This window comes from Empidonax traillii, unplaced genomic scaffold (assembly GCF_003031625.1).
Source record: "Empidonax traillii isolate 1590-97213 ecotype Southwest subspecies unplaced genomic scaffold, ASM303162v1 scaffold66:size1465758, whole genome shotgun sequence".
NCBI classification, from domain to species: Eukaryota; Metazoa; Chordata; class Aves; order Passeriformes; family Tyrannidae; genus Empidonax; species Empidonax traillii.
This window is the reverse complement of record NW_020955259.1, coordinates 1,099,371-1,112,229: the sequence shown is the minus strand read 5'-3', so window position 1 is coordinate 1,112,229 and position 12,859 is coordinate 1,099,371. Positions and strand designations below refer to the sequence as shown.

The 12,859-nt window shown below is 38.3% G+C and overlaps 1 protein-coding gene across 5 annotated transcripts in view; it reads left to right on the top strand.

The window, feature by feature from the left end:
• The window catches only part of FAM49B (family with sequence similarity 49 member B), a 97,349-nt gene that overhangs the window by 71,945 nt on the left and 12,545 nt on the right, over positions 1 to 12,859 (top strand). For 3 of the 5 annotated variants that reach the window (XM_027880267.1, XM_027880268.1, XM_027880271.1), the window contains exon 4: positions 7,620 to 7,702. In XM_027880267.1, the coding sequence (XP_027736068.1) occupies positions 7,630 to 7,702 (73 nt within the window). In that variant the 5' untranslated portion in view covers positions 7,620 to 7,629. Of the gene's footprint in view, positions 1 to 6,520; positions 6,604 to 7,619; positions 7,703 to 12,859 lie in introns of all 5 variants that reach the window. The other 2 variants (XM_027880269.1, XM_027880270.1) reach the window with 2 other exon arrangements.

The following is a 12,859-nucleotide window of genomic DNA, read 5'->3' as shown; positions in this document are numbered from 1 at the left end:
AAAACATTTTCTATCTGGCTGTATAATTTGTTTTTCCACTCTTCAGATAAGATATTAATGATTAAAGTACCAGTAATTCAGTGGTACAGGTTTTTTGGGGTGTTTTTTTTTTTTTTTCTTTTTACCTTCATGTTTTTGTTCTTATTGTGATCGATTTGCAGTCCCTGGGTTGTGACCACTGGGTGTCAGCAGTGCAGAGCCGTGAGCGGGTCTGGGCATGGTTTTGACTGGGAACTGTGTCCCAAAAGTGTCCATAAAAACCAATGAAATCTTAACACTTGCTTGAACAACTTGTCCAACAGTGAATGAAATTGCATGTTTTATGCACAACTGGTGACTGCTCTGGCACTTTTTTTATGTGTTTGATTCAGCATTTGGGTGGAACGATCTGAACTGTTACCTTTAATGTTAGTGATGTTGCTAGAGCTGTGATGACTCCTGAAAATGAAACCACATTATCCCGTATGTAACTTGTTTTAAGCTAGTAGCACCAAGCTTCTCTTTTCTAAATCTAAAGGTGATCACTTCTATGTGTCCTTATTTTTCCACACTTTGAGTGATAGCTAATATTTTTTTTTAATGTTGACCCTAATTATTTATTTTCTAGACAATGTATTTTATTGCCTTGGGATTTTGTATAATGACAGATCTTCTTTTCTTTAAACACCACTAATATCAGTAGTAGGAATTAGAATGTGTCAGAGGGCATCTCTGCTTCTGTAGCAATATTCAGAAGAGAAGTGAATGTGCATTAGACTAGAAAAAACGGGTTTGTATCCAGGGAAAATGTTACATCCCCCTGAAAAGAGTGATTCCTGCAGTGTATTTTACAAGCCTGTTTCCATCTCTACAGCAGTCTCTAGCTTTTAAGGCTGAGGGCAGATGCATTCTTACTGGCTGTGAAGCTTGACTGCTTCATTGGGAGAGAAAGTGCCACTGGATCCCATAGGCTGTCAGCTCTGTGATGCTGTGTGTTGCTAAGGGCTGCCTTGGATTCAGCTGATGTGGGCAGCCACCTATTCACTGCCTCTTTTATTTTTATTTTTTTTTCCCTCCCTGTTCATGGCCAGATACTGTAGGCAGAAAATGTTCAGTAAGCCATGAAACAATTGGCCAGGCTGATAGGATTATCCTTCTAGAAAAATAGTACGGGGAGACGTTCAGCGAGGGGTTTGTTTATGTGTTAACACTGTGAGTGTTTTAACTCTGTGGTGTCCCACTCTAATGTTGGACTTTTAATGCTATAATTGGTTTTCACTTTTTTTTTTTTTTTTACCAAAATATCTCTGAATTGGAGGTTTGCGCCACATATAACTAAATGAAAATGTAAAACTCAAATCGTGGGAAGAAAATGTTTGTTATTTCATTAGATGTGCTTTCCATATAGTGTTGTGCTTAACTTCCTCCTCTGGACTCCAGAGCCATGGATACAAAGTTTTCATGGAGTAAAGTTTTCAGACTCTGAGTGTTAGTATTGGGAATAGTATATAGTTTTCCAGAAGGTGAGCTGATGTTTTCTTGAAGCAGGCTTCCTTCAGTCACAAACAGATTCTTTAAATCTATTTATTTGGTTTTTTGAACTCATTTGAAAGCTCGCCAATCACAAGCAAAATCCTCATTCATGTAGAGTTTTTTCTTTCAGGTGTGAGAGGGGGAATGTCTTTAGTGCTCAGATGAATTTACTTGCATCGTGTATTTCTATTATATTTCCCCTGGGCTTAGCCTGGGGGGGAGTGGGGGGAGCCGAAGTGTGTCAGGGATGTTTTCAGCAGGAAGGGCATGCGTGCAAGGCTTGTTTTGAAAATATGCCTTTGCTTTCCGCTTGTCTGATCATGACAGTACACGCAACATCATACAACCCCATAAGGCTGTAATGGGCCGAATCATCCTAATTCAGTGTGGCATTCCGTATGTCTTCCTCTGCAAGTAGGTCAAGTTTAAACCATGTTCTTGGCTCATGCTCCGATTTCCCATAACCTGCTCCACGTGGCTCGAGTATTGTGGTGGAGTACAGAGCATGCCAGCAGGGATTCAAAGCAACCTCACAGGGACAGACAGTTTTTGGACAGAAACTAGTGTTTTTGTTCTGCTCTGATTTTGTGATGTTGGATTTGTGGCAAGAGAAAACTTCACTGGTCTAATGTGTGGTTTTACTGAGTCTTAGTTTAACCTAATGAGTTCCTTCTGCACACTGCTTTATAAAATCTTAAAACCAATAATACCCCTGGGAGTAAAACTGGTTTGCAGTGTACTGGATATATTCTGAATGGGAATACCAAATAAAATTGGACAGAAGTTGGCAATCCTGAAGCTGTGGAAGAACAAATAGGTAGTGACCTAAAGTGTACATAAGGCTGGACATGTGAATATTTTGATGCTGGGGATTGCAATATGGAGAATTCTTCTTAGCGTGGATTTTTTTTCCAGCTGGAAGAGCTGTTGGTCAAAAAGTATATTAGAACCAACAGAAATCATCTCCAGTCTGTGTTCTGAATCAGCTGTTTGGCTCCAAGATTAAACCCAGTTGCAGGACATTAAAGTCAGTAGTAGTGCTTGCTATTGGCTTTGGTCTTCCTACAGGCTTAAGTCTTGAATGGGGGCTGATTGATGTGGCAATGTGCTCAAGAAGGATGCAGTTAGTGCTGGAAGATATTCTTGACTAGATAGTGGTAGCTCAGTGTCAGGACTACCTAACTGGAACCACATCTGACTTTGTAAATGAGTAAATCTACTTTGTTCAGCTGAAGTTGTGGACTTTCAAAGAAATTGGAAGAGTGCTTGGTGCAGTAATACTGACTGGGCATGCCACTATGGTGTTTAATTACCAAGGTAATTCATGGAACTACTAAAATCTTCATGCTAATTATGCTTTTACAGGGCATCAAATAGCAGAAGAGGTTGCTGAAGGCTACTAGTGGCTGGTTTTATAGATGGCTTCTCATGCTACTTGCAAATTGTCATCATCTTTAATATTAGAGCCAGTAGTGGTCTCTTAATGTGTTTGGGCCCAGAAGAAATGCAAATGATGAGCCATCTTGAACAAAACAAGAATCTCTAGTAAACCTTTATCTTATCTGTCATGGGCCTGATGTATCTCTGAGCTAAGTTACTTTACTCTAGATTGATCCAGGTATTCTGCTGACACAGCAGCTTCTCAGAAAGGTCAGATTTCATTTTACCTTCTGTAGTGTTTCACATGAGTGCAACAGGTCAGCTCTGCTTGCTGCTCAGCTATACCTTTGGAAGGGAAATAATGTACAGAAGTGTAGAGCCATCTAACCTTACCCATGGCGTGTTGACCTGATGCTGCTTCCATGTATCTAGGAAGTTCCACAAGTGGCACCGTGGCCTTGTTTCTAAGAAGCCATTTCAGAGCTCAAGAAGGGAGTGTTTAGCCTTGATAAAAGAGTAAATTCTGACCTGCTGGCTCTCTCATTCATTACCTTGAATGCTAAGCTGAAAGTGTCCTCCCAAAAAATGCTAGAGAAATATCTTCTTGTTCAGTTGAGTTTTCAAGGTCTTTAAAGCTTCTTAAAGTTTTTCTGGAATACAACTTGGAGATTTGGTCATTTTTACAGTTCTTAAAACACAGCAGGTCTACTGGTATTAAGGAATGCTTGAGATCCTTGAGTAACTGTTACAGTTCACCTTTATTCAAGTTTCCAAAATACTGTTTGTTCAGCTTCTGCTAGATTTCCATGCACTCCATAAAAACTGAATATATAGTGAATGCTTTGCTGCTAAGAAAGCAGATATGATTGCACATCTTGTGTGAAAAACTCTGTTGTGACTAAAGTTTATCAAGATTTTTTCAGTACACTGCACATGTGAGGTAAGAAGTCTGTTAGGAACTTCATTACAAACAAGTGTTCATTCAGCTTTCTATTCATGTGAATTGAAATACACTCCTATATCCCTTCTTGTCATTTTGTTGCTGTTGTGGTTGAATTAATCCGTTATCATCATCTTCAATTTCTCTTCCTTTGCTCAGGGAGGCTTTTCTCTGAGCTTTTACCTTGAGGTCAGTTGCATCTCCTGCTTGAATATGACATCAACTGTTCCATTGTAGTGCCAAACCTTTTACTGTGCTTTTCTATTTGCTAAACTTAACACCCAGAAAAGAAACCATATATTCTTCCTGGGAAACCTTTCTGAGCTATTAAAGCATTTGTATTCAAAACTGAGTCCCCAACCCCCTACTCATTTTAGGAGGTGGTAGAGGCTCAATGAAACAATCTGCTCTGCAGTGGCTATGTGCTCTCCTGTAACCTTAGCTTCAAAATATTTCAACCCTATAAGCATGCCCCTACTCTGACCTTCAGAAGTAATGTTATCCAATATATAAGCACATTCATGAGCCTATAAACTCTTAGGAGACTGGTTAATATCTAAACAAAGGCAAAACCTACGCAGAGGCTTTTTTTTTTTTTTTTTTGAGATGTGGAAAATATTTTGGTGGAGGAGGGGATGGTGCAGCTGAAGCACAGCAGTAACTGTTTGTATAGGAGTTCTGTTTAGGCCATTAACATTGTTCACTGCCACGTCTTTGCTGCTTGTTTGTTATTGTTGGAATTGAAATGTGGAATACACTGTCCTGAGGTTAAGGTTTGGGTTTTAAATCTGAATCTTCAGACTGGATCACCATTATGCAGCTTCTGTTTTTGGCTTTTTACTGGCCCTGTTGAAAATATTTAAGAATGCCTCTGTCCACTCCCCAACAAGAAGAATATTCATAATCTGGATAAAGCTGAAATACAAAGTGGCTTATTCACTCCTGTGCTACAGAACATGCTTGCTAGATACAGAAAAGTAATTTGTCTGATTTCTACTGTTGTGTGTTTACACAGCATTGGTGCATGTGTAGCAATAAAGAGTTTACTAAGCTATGGAATAGAAAGTTCTGGAAAAGCTGCTTCTTTGAAGAAACATGTTTTCATGGCTTTATTTTGAGAGGAGCCTCTAAACTGGGCACTCTAATTTAAAAATTCCTTGAAATAATGAGTGTTTCTCATAGGCTCAGAAGCCTGATCTGACTTTCCAGGAACTAAGTTCAAATGCTTGGGAAGCAGGTCTTGCATTTTCTTGAGTTTCACGGGGAAAGCTGAACATGTAAAAAAGTGAGAATATGCCTGCTGAGTTCTGTGTGCAGAATCTCCCATGATCAGCAGGGTTACACTCAAAGTCACTGTTGTAAAAATCTAGATTCCTTAACAGTCATTTGGTCATTCTTTAGAAGTTGTTGGAGCAAAGATTGAGTAATTTTCAACAACTTGGGATTAATTCCTGCTTCCTTCTCTAGCTTTTCTTGATTGTGTGAGTTGCTGAATCTTGAGGATCTGGAAAAACAAATCATGTGCTGTTTTTAGTTTGCTTTTCCCCCTCACAAACCAGTTGCCTTTTTCTTATGGAATTCAAGAAATCTGTCAACACAGGTTCTGAAAGTTTGATTTGACAATTTGTTTTGAGTTCGCATTGCTTCAGTTTCTTTAATTCCTAATAAATTAATGATTCTTAGTGTCGTGCAACCTCCCTCCAGGTAAACATAAGTCTTCAGCAAAACTAAAGATCAGGGAAGAAGGAACATATAATGGTAGGTTAGTATAGTTAGACTAATTTGAAAATTGATTTTTTTATATTTTACACTTTAATCCAATTGTCAGACTGTCGATGTCTTATTCTTAAATAATTTGAGGTGAGATTTTTGGATGGTGTCTTGTTTACCTTGCAGCTCACTCTAGTGAGCTCTTGTTATTTCAGAGCAATTGTTCTTAGGTATATTTTCAGCTTCTGTAAAATATGGGAGGGTCCTTGAAAAGGCTGCCTTGTAAAATGCAGTTTTCATAATCCTACTGAAGATATTGATTTCTGAAACTTGTGGTAACATTTGAAACTGTTTTGATAATTTCTCTGATCTCAAGTAATCTAACAACTATTTAATTTTTCTTCCACTTTTCATTTCTTTTAGCTGGGATGTGACAGCAAACATAAGAAGAACTGTTGAAACTTGATTTTCTCCTGGTTTTGGAAAAGTCTAACTTGTGTTTAACTTGTGATTTAATGGGAAAACTGCTCATTGGCCACAGATGACTACTACTAAGAGGCTTTCCGAAATCTGTTTTGGATTATGGAGAGATAGTAAAAAAACAGGCTTATGATTTGAGATTGCTTTTGTCCTAAACAATAATGGATTTGTTTGGCACTGGGTGCTGCAGTTATGCAAAACAATTGCTCAGTCATCATAGGTCACATGTTCTTTAAATGTATTAAGCAAAGATGAAAAAGAGATCACGTCTTTGTTTTTGTCAAAGCTTATGATTTTTCCTTTTTTTCAACAATCCTTGAGAATCCCTGAGAAGAAGAGGCATGGAAATGCACTGTGCAGTGCATGTGTTTTGCTTCCCACCAGAAGTTGACGAGTCCAGTGTGCAAAACACAGTGGGAGCTCCAGTGAGTCCCAGGCGTGTACTTAAAATAGGAAATGGTTATTGGAACTAAATCATTTTGCCATTTTTATTTTTAGGTTTGCTGGCATGGGTAATCTCATTAAGGTGCTAACCAGGGACATAGACCACAATGCAGCACATTTTTTCTTGGATTTTGAAAGTAAGTCTCTCAGCCCTTCACAGCTGGTGCATTTCAAATGGTAACAGTAGGGTTGCTTATACCTGCTGCAGTGAAGGCCAGGGGACTCAGTTGCAAATCTGGAATTTGAAAGAGTTGCATGTATTTTTTCTGTTCCTCTTTGCCTTTTTTTTTTTTTTCCCCCCTCCCCTCCAGTAGTAGCCAAGCCACCATCATGCTGCTGTGTAAATTTTCTTTCCATGTGCTTAGTCATTTCGGGTCTCTGTGGTCACTGATGTCCATCCATCTGCCTGCAAATCCAGTAATCATGAAATTGAAAATTCTGTCAGTATGCCATAGTAATCTGTGCTGAGCTGTTGTTCACTGTAATCCTCCCTTAGACAAGAGTGATCCCTCTTTGATCATTCATCGTGCAGTCAGTGTGTGTTTTTTAACATCCAAAAGTCCAAAGTGAAACTGTCTGAGCTTCACAGATGTTTTGGGCACCTTGTGTAAAAGATCTGTGGCGTAGCTGTGTTAGCATTTTCTGCACACTGAAGCGATGCATCTTGATGTGACCTTGATGATCTATGATGGCTTTCTGACAAAATTATAAGGGCTGACAAAATTAAAGCTCTTTCCTTCTGTTGTCCCATCAGGTAAAAATCGGTAGCATGGCTAATGCTTGCAAATATGGTACTTGGCCCTCAAGGCAGTACTCCTGCTCAGGACACTGGTGCTAGGGTGTTCCGGGACAGAATGAGTCACTGGCAAAGCCTTTGTTTGGATTTTGCCCCTTGCCAGAATGGGGGAGCTGTGAAGATGTTGGTGACGTGGTCACTTCTTACAGGAAAGCTGCATGGCTGGAACCACCAGCTGTGCCTCCTCGAGGTGTGGGGCTCTCCCCTCACCCATCGGGGCGAGGGGCCTGAAGGACGGGTTCGTGCCTGATGGAACTCTCTGGTCTTCTTTCCCCCCCACTGCTTCAATCAACTACATTTGGGCTGTTCCTTCTTATAAAAAGAAAATTTTCTTTTCTCTCATTCTTGTCTTGGCAGGTACCTTAACATGGGGAACCTTCTAAAAGTTTTGACATGCACAGACCTTGAGCAGGGGCCAAATTTTTTCCTTGATTTTGAAAGTGAGAAGATGATTTTATATATCTATTACTCTTTGCCTGCAGTAGACTGCATTTGTCATGTACTTAATGTATGTTTTCATTTTGCCATCCTTCTAACTGCTTTGTATGCCTGAGCTATGGATAATTGTTCAGCGAACTTTGATATAAAGCAATAACCTATTCTGAAATATCCTCAGGTTCTAAAATGGAAGATCTTTATTTCAGGGAGGGCTTTCAAATTATGTTTTATATGTTGAAACCTGATATAGTTCTTGTTTCTTAAATTAAAATTCTTCCTACTTTTAATCAAAACTTTAAAAAGAATTGGAATTATTTGAAGGCTTCCTGAAATTGCAAGGAGATGGATGCACCTTAAAGGAAGGACTGAAAATGAAACCTGATTCTCATCAGTTCCTCTTAATAATGCTGCTTATACAGATTTGCTCACAACATATTCATAGCTCCAGCATCATCACGTTAAAGGTGTATATGTGAACCTTATTTGATTTGGCACTGAAATTTAACCTCATCCCTTCTTGAAAGGGGATCTCAGAGTGTGTAGAAATAAAATTGCTTTTGAAAAGAGATTTGACTTGGCTGATCAATGCCAGGTGTTGTAGAAGGTTCACATATTGTCTATATTTCTGCTTTTAGTTTTTGTTGCATGATACAATAAAGCCTAAGAATGGCAGGTAAGTGTTGCTGGCTTCTGCTATGCATGTTTAATTACTATCTTTTGGGATGTGCTGTTGCTTTACCCAGCTGTACATCAGCAAGCTTAAACCTAAGAAAATTAATTCTCAAGCGCATTTTGACCGTGTTATAAAATACAATGAAATAGTGTGATTAAAAAATTAATGAAGTATTGTGATATGGACAATTTGAGATGCATTATGTCTTCTTTTCTTCCCCTGAATTATTTTCAGTTGTGTTTGATGAAACAGTAGCTGGTTTATATTAGTTATGATATGAAAGCGAATGCTTGGAGAAATATGGTTTTGCTTTGATGACATTTAAAGTTACAACCTCTCTAAACCCTTACGTTGTAGTGTTCAATTTTATCAGTTGTCTCTTATGAATATATTGTTATTGGAAGATTTTTACTATACAAATTATTAATAAAGGGAAGATTAATCAAGGACTGTGTTCAAAAATCAGGAAACAATACTTCTTTAAGATCAAATCTTGCATATTGTCGGAATAGGTACAACTTAATGAAGTAGGAAGAACTCATAGTGAGAATATTTGAGCTGTGAAGCTCCAGTTTAGTCTGCAAATGTTGAACATTTAATTGGAGTAAGTGAAATTCAAGTTAGCTGGATAGAAGAGGCATAATTCTTAAATTGCAATAAAAATTGCTGTGTTTGTTTTGGTTTTTTTTTTTTTTAATACAGATTCTTTAGCTATCAGTTTTGTTTTGAAATGCATGTTTTGAGCATGAACAAGATTTGGCATGAGAGTAAGCAGGTTGCTGACATGAAATGTTTACATACGCAATAAATTAAGTGACTTATATTATGGCTGAATTGTTAGACTGTTCTTTATTCGTTTTGGACCCTGTCCTGCCTTTGTTTCTGCTGCTATACTGTGTATCCATGCTTCTTTCTCCTCTGTTTCAGATAGCTTGCCTTGACAGGATCTTGGCTTTGACACAGTCAAGATCTTTCTTCAAGACTTGGCACTTTATCTTGTGATACTTAATGTTGTGTTTTTATGTGGAAGGACAAGTAAGCTCTGTATTAAACACAAATTTGACAATTCTGTGTTACGTCTGGCCCAGTAATAGGCAGTTGGAAGGCTTTTGTTGTTTTGTTCTTAAATCCATATATAGATAGATAGATATCTTTGGAGGGAGCAGGCTAGTTAAACATTTCTTGTGTAGTACCACAAAGAGCTAAAAATCAATGTCTGTAAAGCTTTATAGTGCTAAAAACTTCAAATCTAGAAAGGTTTTACACTGGTTTCTGACTACTGTTTCCCCCCAGATACTTGTCTTGGTGCTAGATTCTAGTGACTGGTGTGACTGACTATTAGAATGCATACAAAAAACATTCTGATAAATGATATGATGTGCTGTTGGCTTTCCTTTGCCCCAGCACTGGTTACGCTTATGCTTTATTTGGTCATTCACATTACCTATTTGAAACAAAGAGTTGTCTTAAGTATTCTCTAAAGTCTGTGCAGTGCCAGTTGAACATGAGCAAAGTGCACATCTTTGCAAGGACAATATTGTTCACATAAAACAGCCACCTGTAATGTGGGAAATATACAGCTCAATTTTTACATTAGAGTAATTTCTGTCACAGTGCAAATCCTTTCCAAATTTAGTGATTTGAGTAGTGTACCTTCAAATGGTGATCTCAAGCTGGAGCTGACAGTGTTCTGTGTTACCCCCAGAGAACTTGGCCAGGTTTCAGAGGAGCCACAGAGACAGTGTTCTCCACAGTAATGCTGATAGAGATGAATAAATTATTTCATCTCCAGCAGTCTGGGATTTTTCTCTCCCTTGTTTGTGAGTTTTGTCCCAGACAGTTTCAGATGACTTGACGTGTTCTTCCCTGGGAAAATCTCAGTTTAAGTAGTGTTTGCTGTAGAGTGTAAACTTTTAACCCGAAATTTCTCTGCCTACTAGTTCTGTAGGCTAGCCAAATATATTTTTTAAATAGTCACTAAATGTGTGTGTTCCCCCTCATGCCATATGTTGTCATATTTTTGTAGTATTTAGTTCACATAACAACGTTTGTATATTGTTGCAAGTCTGCTCTTCTGTGTTTAATACTGTATGGTGTGAGCATTCTGAACTCTAAGTGTATATTGCATTTAGTGCAGTAACATTGAGATTAAATTTAAAATTAATTTAAAGATGAACTCCCCACTTGCTTGCAGGACCTCAGTCTTCCCTTTCTCTACTACTGGATGGAAAATAGGAAAGTTGCCCTGAATAACCAGGGTTCAGCTCCCATGGCAACAGTATCAAACCTCAGAACATCTCAGTGAGCTGTGCCGTGCTTAGTGTTTGTTCTTTCTGTTGTCCATAGAAGATGGAGAACCATTTGGTTTTCCAATGGGAAAGCACTGCTGGGTGAAGGCACAGCCTTGTTCTAAGATTGTAGAAGGAACCTAAATAGATGTGGGGGGAAAAGGGAAATCCCTGACGTTTTGTCTCCTTCATCCTCCTGTTTGGATGCCTGGCATTGCTGGCTGTTTTTTCTTAGTTGCCAAGAGTAACTCCAGAAGTACAGCTCCCTTTCCTGCTCTGTGCACTCCACATTGAGGAAAATGAGTTCCAAAATTAGTGATTCTCGAGCCAAGTCCCGTAGCTTGAGTCCTCAGGTACATCCCGAGGGATGCTATTCCCATAATATGGGAAGGGCACCTCGATCTAGTCAAGGTGACAGCTGTGCTTAGGAAGAGGGACCTCTCCCTCTTTCTCCACCTGTGATGGGCTTTCGGAATGCAGTGCCCTGACCAGCACTGAGAAGCAAATAAACCATTTGCTCTGGGTCAGCCAGCACTAAGTCTTGAAGATTTTCTGTATCATGCCTTTTATCTCTGTCCTAATAAAATCTTAAATGTATTCTGAAGGGATTATAAAAGAATTCAAGTTTGCTTTATAAAATTGAGCTCCCTTCTAGGTGGGAAAAAAAAAATTACAGGTGGCAGAGGAAATTAGTTGAGACAAATCAGGTTTACAGATTTCTTTTATTGGAGAGGACTAGGTCCACCAAATGAGAGGTCCAAGATGAAATGCATACCAAAATAAATAACTCCCTACCTACTGGGTTTTAAAACAGTTTGATATTTAGAAGTTGGTAATAATCAAAACAAGCAAACAAACAAACAAAAAAAACCACCACCCCAACAAATTAAGTATAAACCATTGGGTTTAGGTTTCCTGGAACATTTTAGGGAAATGAAATACAGTAGTTGGCTGATTACATCCTACACTATCTGAGGTGATGGAGGTGTTGATTTGCTTAGCCAGCTGTTCAGTGAAGACCTCTAAAATCATATTTGGAAGATGTTTCTTGTTTCATGGAGGGTCACAGAACTGCAGCTGCTCTGCTTGTTGGTGTGTTTTGAAATGAGGAGCAGGAGTTCTTGTGGGCCCTTCTGCTCTGCCCTCCCAGTGTTGAAAAATGAGCTCTCCTTACTACACAGGGTAAAGAAAAAAATGGCATGAAAAATTAAGTAGGCAGGAGATGTACTCAGTGTGAGACGATCCAAGTGACAAGTCTTGATTGCATTATTTAATAACACAGTCTGGAATGCTACAGAGCTTCACGTCTTAGTCTGTATTTCACTATAGCATTTCATGTTGGTGCATGAACTGCTGCCAGTCAACTGGTGCTTCCCTGTCTGCTCTTTTTCCTCATTTTTTGTCTTCATTTCTTACAGCAGTCTTCAGCAGCTTTCAAAATTATGTGACTTTTGTGGTGATCTGAAAAGCACTGGCCACTTTTACTCGATGCCTAATCAATGTGGTGCTCTTTTATTTATTTATTTTTAAAGGAGTGACCAGCTTTTTTTTAACCTGTGCTAATTCTTGATGTTTCTCAAAATATTAGTTAAACTGTTGCAAGGTCTATATATAGGCATATTTGCCAGTAATACAAACTGTCTGTACATTAAACCATAAAAATAAGAACTATTGTACAAAAATTACAGAAAAATCCATACAGGCAATGCACATGAAATTTGTTTTCTCCTCATTTTCTGTTGTGTTTTTCTAATGTGAAACACTAGAATACTATGGGGTTTTTTTTTCAAATATAAAGATTTACCTAACTTCCATGGGCAGTTTTATGTATGGATCATGGGAAAAGCACTTTTAAAAAGACATTTTCCAGACTCCTTAAACTGCACAAAGTCATGAGGATATATTGTCCTTAGATAGCTTTTGTTTGTCCCTATAAAAAAGAATCTATTGTTAAAACTCTGATTTTTGGCATTGGAAATAGTGGACTGAAGTACAATGATATTTATTTCATAATATATTTTCCCCATGTAAAGAGAAAAGTGGGGGTTTTTTTGTTTTGTTTTGTTTTCCTTAGAAGAGCTTCAGTAACTATTATTTTTTTTAATATTAGTCTAAAAGGAACTAACCTTGTAGCTTCCATCAAACTTTTAAAAGAAAAAAATCTGTTTCATTTCGGGTAAACCATGTCCAAGCTATTT